Source organism: Anas acuta, chromosome 2 (genome assembly GCF_963932015.1).
Source record: "Anas acuta chromosome 2, bAnaAcu1.1, whole genome shotgun sequence".
In the NCBI taxonomy this organism is placed as follows: domain Eukaryota; kingdom Metazoa; phylum Chordata; class Aves; order Anseriformes; family Anatidae; genus Anas; species Anas acuta.
The window spans coordinates 154,551,832-154,567,749 of record NC_088980.1 but is presented as its reverse complement, the minus strand read 5'-3'; the positions used below and the strand labels follow the sequence as shown (position 1 = coordinate 154,567,749).

At 53.6% G+C, this 15,918-nt stretch overlaps 1 protein-coding gene across 2 annotated transcripts in view; it reads left to right on the top strand.

The window, feature by feature from the left end:
- PTP4A3 (protein tyrosine phosphatase 4A3) overlaps window positions 1–14,842 on the top strand; it is a 38,975-nt gene extending 24,133 nt beyond the window's left edge. For both annotated transcript variants that reach the window (XM_068672751.1, XM_068672752.1), the window contains exons 2-6: window positions 4,081–4,875; window positions 6,262–6,354; window positions 9,499–9,629; window positions 10,211–10,285; window positions 10,791–14,842. In XM_068672751.1, coding sequence (XP_068528852.1) covers window positions 4,771–4,875; window positions 6,262–6,354; window positions 9,499–9,629; window positions 10,211–10,285; window positions 10,791–10,908 — 522 coding nt within the window. In that variant the 5' untranslated portion in view covers window positions 4,081–4,770 and the 3' untranslated portion in view covers window positions 10,909–14,842. The remainder of the gene's footprint in view (window positions 1–4,080; window positions 4,876–6,261; window positions 6,355–9,498; window positions 9,630–10,210; window positions 10,286–10,790) is intronic.
- Window positions 14,843–15,918: the final 1,076 nt, after the last annotated feature.

The window sequence follows — 15,918 nt, the reverse complement described above, 5'->3', positions numbered from 1 at the left end:
GTCTTCTCCAGGTCCTGGGGCACAGTGGCCGTGGGTCTCCTGTTGGCACCGCCGTGATCAGGGGTGGATTTGTGCAAAACCACTACGTGGGAATGCCTGGGACCCCTCAGAACCTTGCCTTCTGTTTTGGGGGTGTCAGGATGGAGATGCTCTTGGTGGAGCTGTGGCTAGGAGCAGAAGGACTCGGTCATAAGTGGAAGAAGAGGTTGGTGGAGTCCTGCTACGTGGGCCAAAAGCAGATGTAACACAGCTGGGTGTTTTGCTAGTTTTTTTTTTTACTGAAGGTGAAGGTTGAGCATGAGATGAGCGCGCTCGGGAGATGGCTGTATTCATGTCCGGGTAAGATGCGCATTGTCTGGGTGTGTAAGGCCCTTTGTTCCAAGTGAAAAAAACCCACGTGGAGCAACGATTTGGCTCTGCAGAGCTTCCTTTTCCTTCGCTTAGGGAGTTGCTGTGTTTAGGAAAACCTGACTCTAGCAGCTGCATCCCGCTAACCCCAGCCACACCGAACACCGGCTGTTCCTGCAGCCTGCCTTCTGCTCGTCGACTAAGCCCTTTCATTAGCTGCAGCGAGGAAGATCTGCCCTTTATTTTATGTCAAGATATGGGGAGGACGAGCAGCCCCATCCCTGCCATTGTAGGGTCCATCCCCAGATGGCTGGGATGAGGCCATGGTGTGCACCACGGAGCCACCAGGCTGCAAGTAAATAATTAGGAAGGGAGCTTGGTGCTCTTCTCCACTCCAAGGTGTATTCTTGGGGTGGTGGCTTGGTGGTCTCCATGTCCTGGAGCAGCATCCCCATCCACTTGGGTCATAACAACCCCAGGCAGCTTGGGGAAGGGTGCCCAGGGAAGTGGTGGAGTTCCCATCCCTGGAGATGTTCAGGAGATGTGTGGACGTGGCACTAAGGGACATGGTTTGGTGGTGGGACTCAGTGGGTTGGTGGTTGGACTTAATGGTCTTGAAGGTCATTTCCAACCTAGATTGGTCTGGGATTGCTTCCTCACTGTGCCAGGGTGTGTTTAACCTGGATTTGTGTGGGACTCTTGTCTACAAAACCTCTTGCATGCTTGAATCTCTAGAAAGGGCATCCCCATGGTAAATAGGAACTGGAGATCTCCAGCTCATGGCTTCGCTGGGTGACTTGCGCCAGGTTTGTGCCATCCCCAAATCGGGGTTCTCTTTTGGGTCTGAGTTCTGCAGGTCACCCTTTCCTGGGTTTCTCAGACACAAAAGACAGCACCATCCTCTTCCAGCTCCAAAAAGCATGTAGAGAATTTTTGGGATGGGACTTCGTCCATCCAAGCAAGCTGAAGTCCATGTACGCATGCAGAGATGAAGTTTTCAGCACAAATTGAAAAAAAAATCAGCACAAAACGAATCTCTTCTGTCTTGTCAGCCAAGCTGAGCTGCGAGGTGAGGACATTTGGGACCACGTGGCGAGTCCCCAATTCTTTCCCCTTCCTTCATTGGGCTTCACCCCGAGGAGCTTGAGCCTGGAAGACCAGCACCGTGCCACCGCGCATCCTCCTCCAGGGCTGATTTACTGCTTGTGCTTCCTCCTGCTCCCCTGGAGCTCTCGAGGCTGAAGGGTATTTATTCACTTGGCAGGTTATTAATATGAGCTGAAATCCCCTTGTCTGCATTGTTCTGCCGCACTTAATATGGTAATCAGCCTGTATGGCCGGGGATGATTTGCGATTGAAAATCCATTAGGAATTTATGGGCTTTGGGCTGAATTGCTGGGATGTGCAGTTGCCAAAATACTTGAAATGCTTCCCCTGGAAATGAGACCTTGTGGGAAACGAGTGCTCGCTTTTCTCAAACACGATCAATTCCCAGTGAATCTCCATTGCCGGCAGCGAGTACACCCGAGGCAATAAAAAAAAGCCCTATAATATGAAGTTCACCTATGGAGCACGAAGTGTGGGATGGAGACCAGACTACGGCTCCCGACGTGCAGTGCAGAGCTGCACTCAAGCCCTTCCAACCCCAACCAGTCTGTGAAGATGGATATCAAAAAGAAAATGCTGAGAGGCTGCTCGAATCAGACCCCAAATGCAGCTCTCACCTCACTCCCATCCTTCAGCTGACCTCGCAGCCTCTTAGCAGCCACCAAAATGGGATTTTCTCAGTGAGAACTGCAAAATCCCCCCCTGGGACATCCCACTCACCCCTACAGCCCCAAAATCAAGCCCATTTTTAATGAAGCTTTGCAGGAAACAGCAGCTGCCCTGCACCCATCACTGCAGCCTGTACCACCCCATAATCCAGGCTGGGTTTGAGTTTTGCAGAGCATCCTCACAGGACAGGTGAATATTTGTCTTCAGCAAAAAAACATCGGTGTGGTGTGGGTGCCACCGCTTCCATCCTCACGTCCTTCCTGCTTCATCCCTCGCCCAGAAAAACTGCGTTTGGTGGGACCAGGGTCTACAGAGGGGATCTGTGCCAAAATCCCCTTCAATTTTGGTGCCTGGCTCCGTTCAATCTCCTTTCCATAAACCCATCCTCGCGGGGCCAGGAGCCGTGCTGCGCACCAGGGCAGTGCCAGGGCTGCCACGTGCTGCAAATAATTAACAATTAGTGCACCAGCAGTGGGAAAATCCGCGATTTGCACAGCCAACCCGGGCACGTTTCAGTCGGAAAGCTTCCCCTTGCCACACCACCTGCTTCGTGGCTTTATTTTTTTTTTCCCTGTTGATTTTTTTTTCATTCCAACCACTCGGAAAAACAGCAGGTGGGCTGCCTGGAAACGATGCCTGGGTGCCGAGGAGCCCGGCGGCGATGCTGGTGCTCAGCCACCTCCCGGCCCCGCTTTGTCTCTTTGCCTCGGAGCCTTTTTGGGGTAAAATGATGCAGGGGAAACTTTCCGGGAGATGAGAGGAGAGGCAAGGGGGCGCGTGCTCGCCCAGCTCCGGTTACTTATGTGCTTATGTTCTATTTTGAGGCTCCGGCCACGCGGCGTTAAGCAGCCGCTGACCCAGGGATGGGACAGGCTTCAAAACAAGAGTCCGGTGGGTGATGATCTTGGAAAACACCAGGTTTCTCTAAGCCCAGCACGGGGCTTGTGGTGTCCTCATCTTCCTCCAGATCCATCCTCTCGTGGCTGTTCGCCTGGTGGTCATCATATTGGGTTTTGCTCCCTCTGGTTTAACCTCAGGGAGAGGAGGCTGGGTGGCCAGGGAGATATTTAAGGCTGAATTTTGCTGATCGTGCCCAACTTTGGGTGCTCTCACACCCCGAGGAAGGGTGCTGTGGCTGGTAAGGACCTGGCTTCTAGGCAAACTTTGTGGCTTTCTCCTTCCCATCACCAACACGAAGGCAAAGAGGTGTCCCCGTGCTGCCGGGGTACCCCATGGGCAGCGGTGTGCTGCCAGCGGGGCGAGCGAAGGAGCATCCAACCCCAGCAGCAGCAAAACCACCCGCCTCCCACCTCCTCCTCCGCCAACCCCCCTCAATAAAAAGCTCATTTGCAGGCGGCTTAGTGGGCCTAAGAGCATTAGGGATGCATTTGGTTGACATTAGCCGCTCGAGTCGCGCCGGGAGCGTGTGGCTGCTTAGGGGCAGGCTGGGCGCGTTGTGCGCAGTGCCGAGGTTGCCGGGACGCTCGGGTAAGGTCCGGAGGGATGGGATGGGTGAGAAATCGGGGTGCTGCCCCGACACGCCGCCCCCACGGGGGTGCTGTCGGAGCGGTTACGAAAACGCCGCCGAGTTGCGTAAAAAGGCGGGTGGCTGCGGAGGGATTGGGGCGAGCACGTGCCGGCCGGCACAGCCCGCACCCACAGGGCAGGAACACCAGGACCCCTCGCCCTTCACCACCTCGGAGCCTCCTCATCCTCCTCCTTGCACCTCTGACTGTCACCCGAACGTCAGAGCAGGCTAGGGATGCTCATCGGGGATGCAGGTTCTGGCACAAGCCATTAGGCCCATCCACTTGATGCAAATAGGGTTTTATCTCCGCGTCCCCATCCCATCCACCGCAAAGCTTTTGGAGACACGGAGAGCGGTGCCGGGGGTTCCTTTGGTTTGATTCACGGGGCTGCCCTGACCTCTGCCTTTTACTTTCCCTCCCCTTACAGCCTCGCTCTCCGCTGGGATTTATGGAGGTGCTGAGAAGCAGCTTTGAGCACTGCAGCCCCCGGCCGCCTCGCCTCGCCCGGCGTCCCGACCTTCGGATTTAACCATTCAAGGCTCCCGTGCATGGATTGCCCGAGCCAGGCACCGCTGCCGGCCACCGCCGCCGCCGCCCCGTAGGCTCCCGGCCCCCCTTGCCGCCCCCAAGTACTCCACATACCCCGATGGGGTAACGTGACGGGGCCACCCCCGTGCCACCACCATCCCCATACGCAGAGGCCTTTCTAGAGCGCGGCACCGGAGGCGACAGCCGCTCGCCATTGCACACGCCGAGGACGCCGACACTACAGCAAAGGGATTTTTATTTTGTTTTTTTTGTTCTTTTTTTTTTTTGTAATTATTATTATTATTATTATCATTAATATTATTACTACCGTTTGGCTTTCACCCCGGGGGGGCTTGCGGTGTGTCGAGGAAGCCGGCGCACTCCCAGGAGCTGGGATTATTTGCACAACGTTTGTACATTGAGTTCTCGATCCTGTTTTTGGTGGTTTTTTGTTTTTGTTTTTGTTTTTTTTTTAAAGCGCAGAGGGGTGTTGGGTTCTCTTTTCCCCTCCACGCCACGCTTTTCTTGGGTTTTTTCCCGCCCCCCCACCATCAGCATCACCTCTGCGTCACCGTCCTCCCATCCCACCATGGCCCGGATGAACCGCCCTGCGCCGGTGGAGGTCTGCTACAAAAACATGAGGTTCCTCATCACCCACAACCCCACCAACGCCACACTCAGCACCTTCTTGGAGGTAAGAAGGGTCGTGGTCCCGTTGCACTTTTGGGGGATTAAAGCTGCAGTCAGCTCATTGGGATGCAATGGGGATGGATCGCGGGGTAGCTCACCCATAGGACACCAGCGCAATCCTATTGCTACCCCCCAGCCTCAATGGCATCCTGGACGAGGTCCTTATCATCACCAGCTTTTTAGGGCAGGATATTTTGGAGGACCCTGAGGGTGGGGTTTTTCAGAGCTTCACCAACCCCATTGCTGCCAGCTCCAGCAAAACGTCACCTTTTGCAGTGAGATGCGCAAACGCACGCAACCCCCCCAGCATCTTGACAAAGTATTTCCCACCCCAAATATCCCAGCACCTCCAAGAGAGCGGGAAAACCCCCCGTACCTAAAAAAACACACGTGAGCACCGGGGACATGTGTGAACACGAGGGAGAAATCCAAAACAGCCACCCCACACTGGTGGCATAATTCCCCTTCCTTCCAGCCGCTGCGATTTCTGGCTGAGCGCACGGGGATTCGCCGCGGTTTGGCAGCCGCACGCTGGGCAGGGATCAGCGGGATCATCCGAGCCCCCGGCCCGCCACGAGCAGGCACCGGGATGATCTCAGGCGGCGCCCTGCCGGGGCTGATACGCCGGCACGTAATCCAGGGGCAAGCCGTGCCACGGGTGCTAAGCCCAGCTGGAAGGAGCCCAAGTCCCGGCGTGCCCGCAGCGCGTTCGAGTAATTAACTGGCGGGGTACGGCAGCAAAACGCCTTCGTCAGTCCCAAAGAAGCCCCAGGCAAGATGCTGAGTGGGTTCAGAGGGGTGCGCCAAGCCCTCATCCATCTCCACGCGCTTCTGCAGGGGGAGTTTAAACCTTGCTGAGCACCACTAACACCTCTTTTGGAGGATTTGTCCCTTTTTCAGGGATTTTTCTTTGGGGCATGCACTGCAGCTCTGCATTGTCCCGTACTGCAGGTTTTGCTTTTGCTGCTGGGATCCCAGGTGCTATTTTAGTCCTGGTCTTTTAATCCTCCAATTTTGTGGTCCTGGTCTTTGTCTTGGGTGCTTGCATGGGAAATTTGATGTGTTTCCAAATCCCTTCGTGGCTTTAAAATTAAATGGCTCCATTGGCGCTCCAGATTAAAAATCCATCCCCGTGCCCATGCAAGGGGTTTGGTGCCCTGGGGTTTAAAGTTTCCTTGGGATTTGTTTTAATGTTTCCTTCCCAGGCCAAGCAGACCACGAGAATTTCTGCTCGAGCATCCAGAGAGGTGGGAGTGATGCAGTTGTAGGGGATTTGTGGGTCTGTGTGGTCATCACAGGGCTCGGCCACGTTGGGGCCAACCAGGGTGCATCCCAGTGGGGTTTTTCCAACTCTGCCCATCCTAAGACCCTCGTCTCCTTTCCTCCTCAGGATCTGAAGAAGTACGGTGCCACCACGGTTGTGCGAGTGTGCGAAGTGACCTACGACAAGACCCCCCTGGAGAAGGACGGTATCACCGTCATGGTAGGTGGACACCAGAAGGACACCCCCGTCCATGTCCCCCACGTCCCACAGCTCCAAAAAGCAATGAGGCTCCATGGGGGGACACGCAGGAGCTCGGGGTCCCCTCGGTCCCATAGGGTAGCACCAGACAATGATGCTCTATCCTCAGCATCTCCGCTTCATGTCCATGCACGAAGGGGGGCTTAAAAATGAGCAAGCTCCTTGCTGGGAAAGCTGGAAGTATCTGGGCTGTGTTCAGGATGGATATAGGGGGTGGCGAGGGAGAGGTTTGTGGGTTTGGGGCAATTATTGCCTTTCCAAGGTAGCGCAGGAGCCTTTGGAGGTTTGGTTGTGCTGTCTGAGCTGCAGGCTCCCTGCCATGCAGCTGAGGCTTCCCACTGAGCAGGATTTCTGCAGCAAAGCTCCCCCCGCAGCCGGCGCAGGGAGTGTTTGAACAAGCGGGGGGAAATTCTTTTCAAAACAAATGAAAAATCACAGGCTTTCCTTGGTCGGCGGAGGGAAAAAAGCTCCAAACAGGAGAAACTCAGCTTGCTTTGAATCCAGCCCGCAGCGATCCAGGTGTTTGCTTACCAGGAGGAGAGAGATGAGGATGATTTCCAAAGCCGAGCCCCAAACCCCATCCCCGGGGTCTGCTCAGCATCCCTCCTTCGGCACAGATCGTGTGCGTGCCCTGGAGCTTGAAGGCAGGGTTCGAAGCCCAACTTTGGCCTCGGGCAGAGGCGGGCGAGCTCCCCGCTTGCCGGCGTCGGGCTGAAATTGGGCTGGTGCTTTAAAAAAAGCAAGCAGTGCCCACGCAGCCGAAACTGTGACTCATGCAGCCGAGCCCGCAGCTGCCTGCGCTGCCCGGCGCTGGGGCTTGGGAGCAGCCACAAGAGCCACCGAGCCCACGTGGAAGGTGCACATCGTTCCCGTTACCCTCGGCGATCCCATTACCCCTTATCTAAGGGGGATTGGGAATCGGGAGGCTTTTTTGCTCTTTTTTTTTCTGGGGAATCAAGGGGAGCGAGCAGGGAGAAGAAAGGCAAGGATGCTGAGCTGGCAGATCCCAAGCTGTATCTCGCTGATAAATAATTGGAGGTGATGTCAGGCGGGATTGCCGTGCCGGGGATTTGGCACCAGGTGAGCTGGGAGCTGCTTCCCAGCCTCAGGGGGCAGTGAGGAATGGGAGGAAAACAGCAGAGGAGCTTTTGGGGGGGATGTGGGGCACCCCTGTCCTGCCCTTCGCAGAGCAGGCAGGCGGTTTTTGGTGGGCTCCAGCCTTTCCCCAGCTGAAACATGAGGGTTTTCTCCCTGTTGGGAAGGATCTGGGAAGCCCAACTTGCTGGTGTGGGGAGATGGAGAGTTCTCGCTATAAAAGATATATCCTAGATTTAAGGGATATCCTAGATATCAATAGAGATATACCCTAAATATAAGGGATATCCTAAATATCAATAGAGATATACCCTAGATATAAGGGATATCCTAAATATCAGCATAGACATATCCTAGATACAAGGGATATCCCAGATATTAGTATAGATGTATCCTAGATACAAGGGATATCTCAGATACCGATATAGATACACCCTAGGTATGACATCCTATATATATAGATATATATCCTATATGTAAGATACATGTATAGATAGATACAAATGCATCTTTTGTATAAGATACATTCTAGATGTAGGGAGATACATATCCTATATGTATACCTATATATAGGATATACCTATATCCTAGATATACCTATATCTTATAGAGAGATACCTATTTCCCAGCTACAGAACCTTAGCCTGAAGGACTCCAGCCACAAATGGGGTAAAAAACAGAATTTGGTCTGTAAGACAGGAGAGACTGTGCCCTACATATGCATCCTATATGTGGGATATCGCTGTCTCTCTCTGTAAGACATGTCCTATATAGAAAGGTATCTACATCCTAGATCTACGATATCCTATAGGACATGATCGATATATCTTACATAGAGAGATAGCTATAGGTAGAGGTGATATCTATAGATATCATCAAACCATGATGATTCTGTCCCCATGCTTCCCATTGCTCAGATTTCTCTTCATCCCATCCAAGTGATGCTCTCCTGCCCACCCCTGCCTCACAACCCACTTTCCTCCTGCCAAAAAAAAACATTTGGGGATAGAAATGTCCCCATTTTGGGAGCGATGTGCAACCCCAGCTGGTGGTCAGTGCCCATAGGGAGAGACCATCCCTTCCCCAAAACACTGCAGCATTCAAAGGCAAGGAGGAGGATGCTTTTTCCCCCCAAGGAGCAGAGCCTGGTTGGGAAAGTGTAGCAGCACTTTACCTGCTACATCACCAAAGCCTGATGCTGAGTCTGTGCAGCTCGAGGAGCTTTTCTGATGGCCAGGAGCACGCTGTGGCAGCGAGAGCAAAGCCTGCCATTTGGCTCTTGCCCCCAGCAGCCTTTTGGAAAATCAATTTTCTTTCATTTTTGTTCCTTAATAGCCTTCCTGTACGGATGCTGTTTAAATGACCCCATTTGAAGGGTCTCCCTCTGGAAGGACAGAGCCCTTCAGCTTCTGCTAGAGTTACAGAGGGGGGTCCCCAAAATTGCAGCCTCCCAGATGTCCCGAGCATCCTTTCCAGGCTGTGAATTTGCTTCCTCTTCACCTTTCTACAGCAGGCTGAATTTTGGAAGTGGGAGATGTTGGCTGTGTCCTGATCACCTTTGTTAAATTTCCTGCAAAGTGGCTTCGTGCTTCTGGCACTGGGTGTGCCGGTGAGGGAAAGGATGGGGCTCGCAGCTGCCCAAAGCTCAGCGCGGCTGCCAAATGCAAATGTGTTTGAGTGAAACCCCAAATGAGCTTGGAGGAGGCACACAACGGGCTGTGGAGGCAGGAGGACGTGGGGACAGGACCACACTGGAGGCCATATAGGTTCTTCTGAAGGATGAGCCTCTTCCTAAATGGAAGACCCTGAGCCTAACACCATCCACCCACAAAACCCTGAGCCAAAGCAGCGCTGCAAAACCCCAAACCCACTCCTATCCCCAGCTGGCTGCACCCTGAGCTCAATTCCCAGCACACAGCATCCCCCCGGGATAAAAGCAATCCCCTCTGGTTTCCCCATGGGGATCTGACGGTGCTTTTCTCTTTTCCCATCCTTCCCCTGTTCCCCCAGGACTGGCCGTTCGATGACGGAGCGCCTCCTCCCAGCAAGATCGTGGAAGACTGGCTCAACTTGCTCAAGACCAAGTTCTGCGAAGACCCCGGCTGCTGCGTGGCCGTGCACTGCGTGGCCGGCTTGGGGCGGTAAGTCAGAGCCCAGCAGGAAAAACCTCCCTGCTTCCCCAATCCTGTCCCATTTTTAGCAGGGATTTTGCAGCAGCGGAGGTGTTGGGAATAGGCAGTGACGTGCTGCTGCCTGAGCTCCTCCTTGCTCTTCTTGCCTCCTAATTTTGGGTACCAGGGGGTACCGGGGATGCTCAGTGCTGTGCTGCGATTGCCCAGCAGTGGTTTTGCTTCTGTAATCTTCTTGCAATGCTTCCACTGAGAGCAGGAGCCCCTGCTGCAGGTCGGGGCTGTGCTTTGCATGTATATTTGGATGTGCTTGTAAAAAGATTTGCTTCCGAAATCCTTCCTCCCATGAAAAGAGCAGCAAAAAGCTGCCAGCTCCGTCCTGTGGGTTTGACCTCCAGGGTCAGCCACTCTTTGGGGCAGCGCTTGCAGCTGTAAAATTTAATTTACAAATTAAAATCCGGAGCTGGCGACTGCCCACAAAACCACTGTCACAGCCCCGTGGTCCCCACGGTGTCACCACCCCAGGACGGAGCATGAGCTCCTGGATTTGGGCTGCGTGGCAGGGGGGTGACCATCCTGCCGTTGCCTTTCAGCGCTCCTGTCCTCGTGGCACTGGCCTTGATCGAGAGCGGGATGAAGTACGAGGACGCCATCCAGTTCATCCGACAGTAAGTGCCCCAGCGAGCGGCGTTCCAGCACACAAACCTGGTTGGGGTGGGAAGGGACCTCTGGGGCCATCTGCTCCAGCCCCTGCTCAAGCAGGGCCACCTCCAGCAGGGTGCCCAGGACCACGTCCTGGTGGCTTCTGGAGGTCTCCAAGGAGGGAGAAAGCAGCCCTGCTCCAAGGGAATGGAAAGATCTGGTGCAGCTCAGCTTTTGGGAGGTTCCTGTTGCAGGAGGCTGTGCCTTCGTGTCATCCTGCAGCGTAGGATTTTAGGGTGACTCCAGACAAATCCACCTCCATGCCCTTGCTCAGGGCACCTGCAAGGAGCTTGCACTGGGACCCGGTGCCACTGCTGGGGTTTGTCCCCATCGCCATCCCTGCAGGATGCACACAGCTTCAGCCTCCAAAATCCCAAATTGTGGCTCAGGACAGGGGATTTTGGCCCTACAACGGGTGGGTTCGGAAGGGTCTCGCCCCGCACCAACCCCCTCTTTTCTCATTCCCTGCAGGAAGCGCAGAGGAGCCATCAACAGCAAGCAGCTGACGTACTTGGAAAAATACCGACCAAAGCAGAGACTCCGATTTAAGGACCCTCATAACCACAAGAACAAATGCTGCATCATGTAACCTCAACGACCTCTTGCCAAAACCCGTGCACACAGACACCCCGGGCACTCGCACGCGTCCCCCTCCCTCCTCCCAGCCCCGCGCACCCCATGCACTGCCCCGCTCGCGGACCCCGCTAATAGGGGTCGGGGTTTTGGGGGGACATGGAGCACCCCTGATGTGTGCCGGCACCCGGAACACGCTCACCTTGCGGAATCCCCCCCCAAAAAAAGGATGCTCAGTCCAGTCAAAGCCCCGAGGAGCGAAGGCGGTGCTGCCCTTTGACTCCCGGCGCTAGCAGGCAATGAGTTCCCGTGGTGCCAGTTCTCTGTCGCCTTCCTCCTCCTCTTCCTCCTCCCCTTCCCCTCTTGTTGCACTGAGAGCAAGTCCCGGCATGAGGAGGGATGGATGGGCACAGGGGCACTTGGTTTTGGGGGATGCGGGCCGGGCTGTGCCAGCCAAGGAGGGATGGGGAGCAGGAGGGCCGGGGCACCCCAAATAAAAACCCTTTCCCACCTCTTCCCTAAAAATAAGGGCTGCAGCAGCAGGGATAGGGGTGGTGATGGGAAGGAGGGAAGAAGGGGGTTCGTAGCATGGTGCTGGCCCTGTGGCCTCAGGAAGGGCTGAGCTAAGCCCCCCCGGCACCATTCCCTTTCTCCTGCCCCCCTCTCCATCACCATCTCCCTGTGGGGATCACGGGGGGCTTGCAGCCCCTCTGGGTCCTGCAGGGCTGCAGCAAAGGCAGGGGCACCAGGAAATTTGGGGATCGTGGCAGGGCTTTGAGGCACCCAGCTTTTGGGGATGCAGGGTCAGCGCTGGGTCCCTCCAAATGCGGGATGCTCTTATTTATAGCTTCCAAACTCAAAGTAGAGGGTGGTGGTTTCTCTCTCCCCGCATCCCCCCAGCTGAGCTCACAGCAATGCTGCAGCACCGAGTGTGTGCTCAGCATCTTCCCCGTTGCGTCCCCAAGCCATGGGGCAAACCCAAATTCTGGCCATGATCCCCTGAGAACACAAAAGTGCATCTCGGGGCACATCCACATCCTCCAGCACAGCGTTTGCTGGCCAAAGGGCCAGGCTGCAGCTTTCCTGGGGGATTTGGAGTGCTCCTGGCAAGAGCGTGTCACCAAATTTCGCACCTGCCTTTCCCCTCTCCTCCCCCGTGGCATCTGCACCGTGTGCGCTTGGCACCCCAAAAAGCCTTGGTGCGTGCCATGGGGTGGGTGCAGAGCTGCCCCCGAGCCGGGACGTGAAACATCTCTCAACTTTCTGCCTTTGAACGCTTGCAGCAGCGGGAGCGGTGGGCACACAGGGGGCACAGGGGTGTTTTTTTTTTTTCTTTTGATGAGGGTAAGAAGAAATTTGCTAATTAAAGGAAAAAAAAAAAAAGTTTGTCTTCCGCACGTCCTCTGGCCTTTCTTTCTCCCATCACTGCCCTGCAGAGCTCGGGAGGTGACCCACAGCCACCCAGACTCATCCTCAGCATCGTCGGGGTGGGACAGCCCATGGGGTGGGACAGCCCACAATCACTTGGGTTTCTCTGCCCCTTTCCAGGCTGTCAGTGCCCACATCTCACGGGGAAGGTGGTGGTGGCCAAAGGGTGATAAGGTGAGCTGATAAAAGCTGTAACTTGTATTATAACAATCCCTCTGAGTCAGCATCCCTTTCCTGCTGATTTTTCCAATCACGTCCTGCTGCTAAAATAGGTGCTGTGGCTGCCGCCTCGACCCCAGAGGTGTTAGGAGGGAGCTCAGCACTGCGACAAGGGCGACCCCAATCCCTCTTGGACCTGTGGAAGGTTTAGGATAAGACTGGGAACCACCACTGAGGGTACGGAGGTGTTTCTTGCCTGGCAAAGGGAGGAGAAATGTTCTCACCCATGCTCACAGGAGCATTGCACGTCAGATCACCCGGGGCAAGATTTTGGGGGTAACACAGGGAGGCAGGCTTGGCGGCGCTTCTTCGCTTCATGTAGCATCCACCCGACACCTTAAAAATAGGGAGCTTTTAGCATTAAAAGCAGTCCTTGACCTGGAAAAATCCATGTGGCCAAATCCTGAGCACCCCTGGCCGGCAGAGCAGCGCCTTGATGTCCTCCGGTTTTGTGAGTCACTGCGAAAGAAACCATGCTGCTTTAATTGCCCTACTTTTTTCTTCCTTTTTTTCCCTTTTTTTTTTTCTTTTTTTATTTTGAATGGATGTGTTCCCCCTGTCTTGGAACTTGCTGTCACCTCCCACATGCTGCTCCGTGGACAGGACACCCAGGAGCTGCCACCCTTGCATGGAGGGTTTGAGACCTCTCCATGTTGAACTGCCAAATATTTGGGATTTTTTTTGTTTGTTTGCTTTTTTTTTTTTTTTTTTGGACTTGGGCTCCTACCTCTGAGATACCAGCTCCTCAGTGTTTCAGCACAAAGCCAGTTACAGAAACAACAGGCTATGGAAATGGCGGGGTCTTCCAGTTGGGTTTGGGGTAAGAAATCTCAGATAACCCAATTCTTTCCATGTCTCAGGACAGTAAGGGGGAAAGTTGGAGCTCAGTAGACATGCTGTGCCTGAGCGAGTCCTGAGTGACCAAGACCTTCTGGTTTGGGTTGATTTTGGGGTCCCTTTTTACGGTAATCTAATCCCTGTCTCACCTCAGATGCCGAGACATGTTGAAAAGGGAGAGGTAAAAAATCCGACACATTACCAGTTCTGTTACTGTTCTTGTTGTCTCCATTGGGTCTTGCAGAAGTCCTAGGGAATTAACACCCCATGGCTTTGGCTGCAAGCAAACCACGTTAGCCTGCCCTTATCTGCAGAGGCAAAGGCACAAATTGGGTTTTAGCCTTCTGCACCCCTATCCACCCTCCATGGAAACCCTCCATCTGTCCAGCATCCAAAGGGACTCATCTCCAAACCGCCTACAAGGTCTCCAGAGACCCAAGCGATGGCAAAACCATCAAGCCAAGAGCTTGTAGGCTTTGCCCAGGAGTAAATCATGGCTGAATATCTCATGGGGGATAAACCCAAGCAGGAATTCATGATTGGAAGGACAAAGTGGCCATGAAAAATGGGCAGCTCTTTGCTTAGGGAAGGTCTGATGGCAGACTTTGCATTTGTAAATTCATATTCTGAGCCTTGCAGCTTGGGCTGAGAGCATCGGATGAGGTTTATGAGTAACAGATTCTCCAAGGATGCAAAGGGTCTTGCTCTGGCTACAACAGAATGAGTCAATTTATTTTATTTTATTTTATTTTATTTTTCTTGGGTTTGTTTGTTATGTGTTTGTTTTTTTTTATTAGTCCCAGTGGGGAAACACCCGGGGAGATTCATGACTTCCATACAGTTTCCAGGGGCTTCTATCTTCATTTCCTTCTAGTGGGCAGGGTAGGTGCAGTTCGGCGGGTGGCTTTGGATGGGATGCTGGCCAGTGGGAGAAAAATGGGTCCAGTTTCTTTGCACAGCAGGGGTCACGGGCCCCGTTGTGATCCCACTTACAGGCTCCAGCAGACATTCCCGGGGAGGGGGGGCGTTTCGCTGCGCTCAGCTTCCCTTTAGACGACGATCTCCAAATGAACCCTTGACTTCCCCGCTGTTTCTTTCTGTGCAACAAAGGACTGAATATTTTCCTTTTTAACTCCGTGGGCAATCGTAGTAGTATGTAGATTAAGCCCAGATGATTTTTTTTATTATATTTTTTTTTCGGTCTGAGCCATAGCTAAGTTATTGTACCCAATGCTTTTTGTATCAGGCGGCAACACTTTGAATATGCAGATGAGGTATAGGATCTCGACACTTTATAACTTTTTTTAAAAAGAAACTTGTCTGTTTACTTAAGTCTTGTGTAAAAAGGAAAAAAAAAATGTATGCCTTTTAGTTATCACTTTTTTTTTTTTTTTTTTTGAGTTCTATGAAATTACAGTGGTTTCACTCCAGCAGCGGCGAAATAAAAAGCGTTTCACTGTTTTGTACATCCCTGTGTGCTGCAGTGCTGCTAGGGTCGGTGGAAGGGTGCACAAGGAGGGTGTATTGGGGTCCTTGGCTGGCATCTTCAGCCCTCTCTTGTTCCCCCCAGATGCGTCTCAGCTACATTCCCTGGGATATTTTTACTTGTCTCATCCCCCTGCCCTTTTCTCAGGGCTCCCAGGGCAGATAACGGAGGTGGCTGGGAAAGGGTAGGACCTACTGCGACCTACTGAGACCCCGGAGCACATGCTCGATTAATCACATGCTCGATTGCCAAAGCATGTCATGGTTTGTAGGTATCTGCCTCGTCATCAAATAATTGGCATAAGGAAAGCCCACGCACATGCCCTGATCCAGTGCCTAGCGTGTCTCAGCTGATGGAGTTGGACAAATGCTGTTGCTACTGATGCTGTAAGGTCCAGAGATGCCTTATCCCATATAGAAAGAGCTCAGAGGACCGTGGCTACTAAACTATACTGTGCAAAACCTTTGGGGTGACCTGTGCAGCCCTTGTACTAGAAACACCAAATACTTGGATCAACAATGACCAGCCTCTCTGGGCCCTATAATGAAGCAGCAATGGGAGGAACCAGCTCCAAATAACCATCACCCACCAGCGTGACCTGGGATGGGTTGGGAGCCTGGGCAGGGACTGCAGTTGGAGAGGTGGTGGCTGTTTCACCCTCTCCTGCTTCTTCTCCCATTATAGACCAGTCAAACAGCTAAATCTACTGGGTGGAGAACAGCCACTGTGACTGAAGGCTTGGGGCAGCATCCTCCAGTTGAGCAACACCAGACGCGTTGACCTCAGTCCACCCAGGAAGGCAGACTGGGTGGACTGGTCAGCACACCATCAAGGAGGAGACAGGCTGGATGTCTGGGCAGGCTGTCTGCTGGCAAGAAGAGGACTTTTGCAGGGAGGCCGTGGTGTCCAAGCCCTTGGAGGAGTTTAAGAACAGGGCTTATGTTTTGCCCCATCCAAGTTCGGGACAGGAGGATGACCTCTGCTATGTGGTTTTTATCCCAAACCACGCTAATGCTCTGGGGTCAGCTGTGGTCAGCCCAGCCCCTCTCCAGGCTC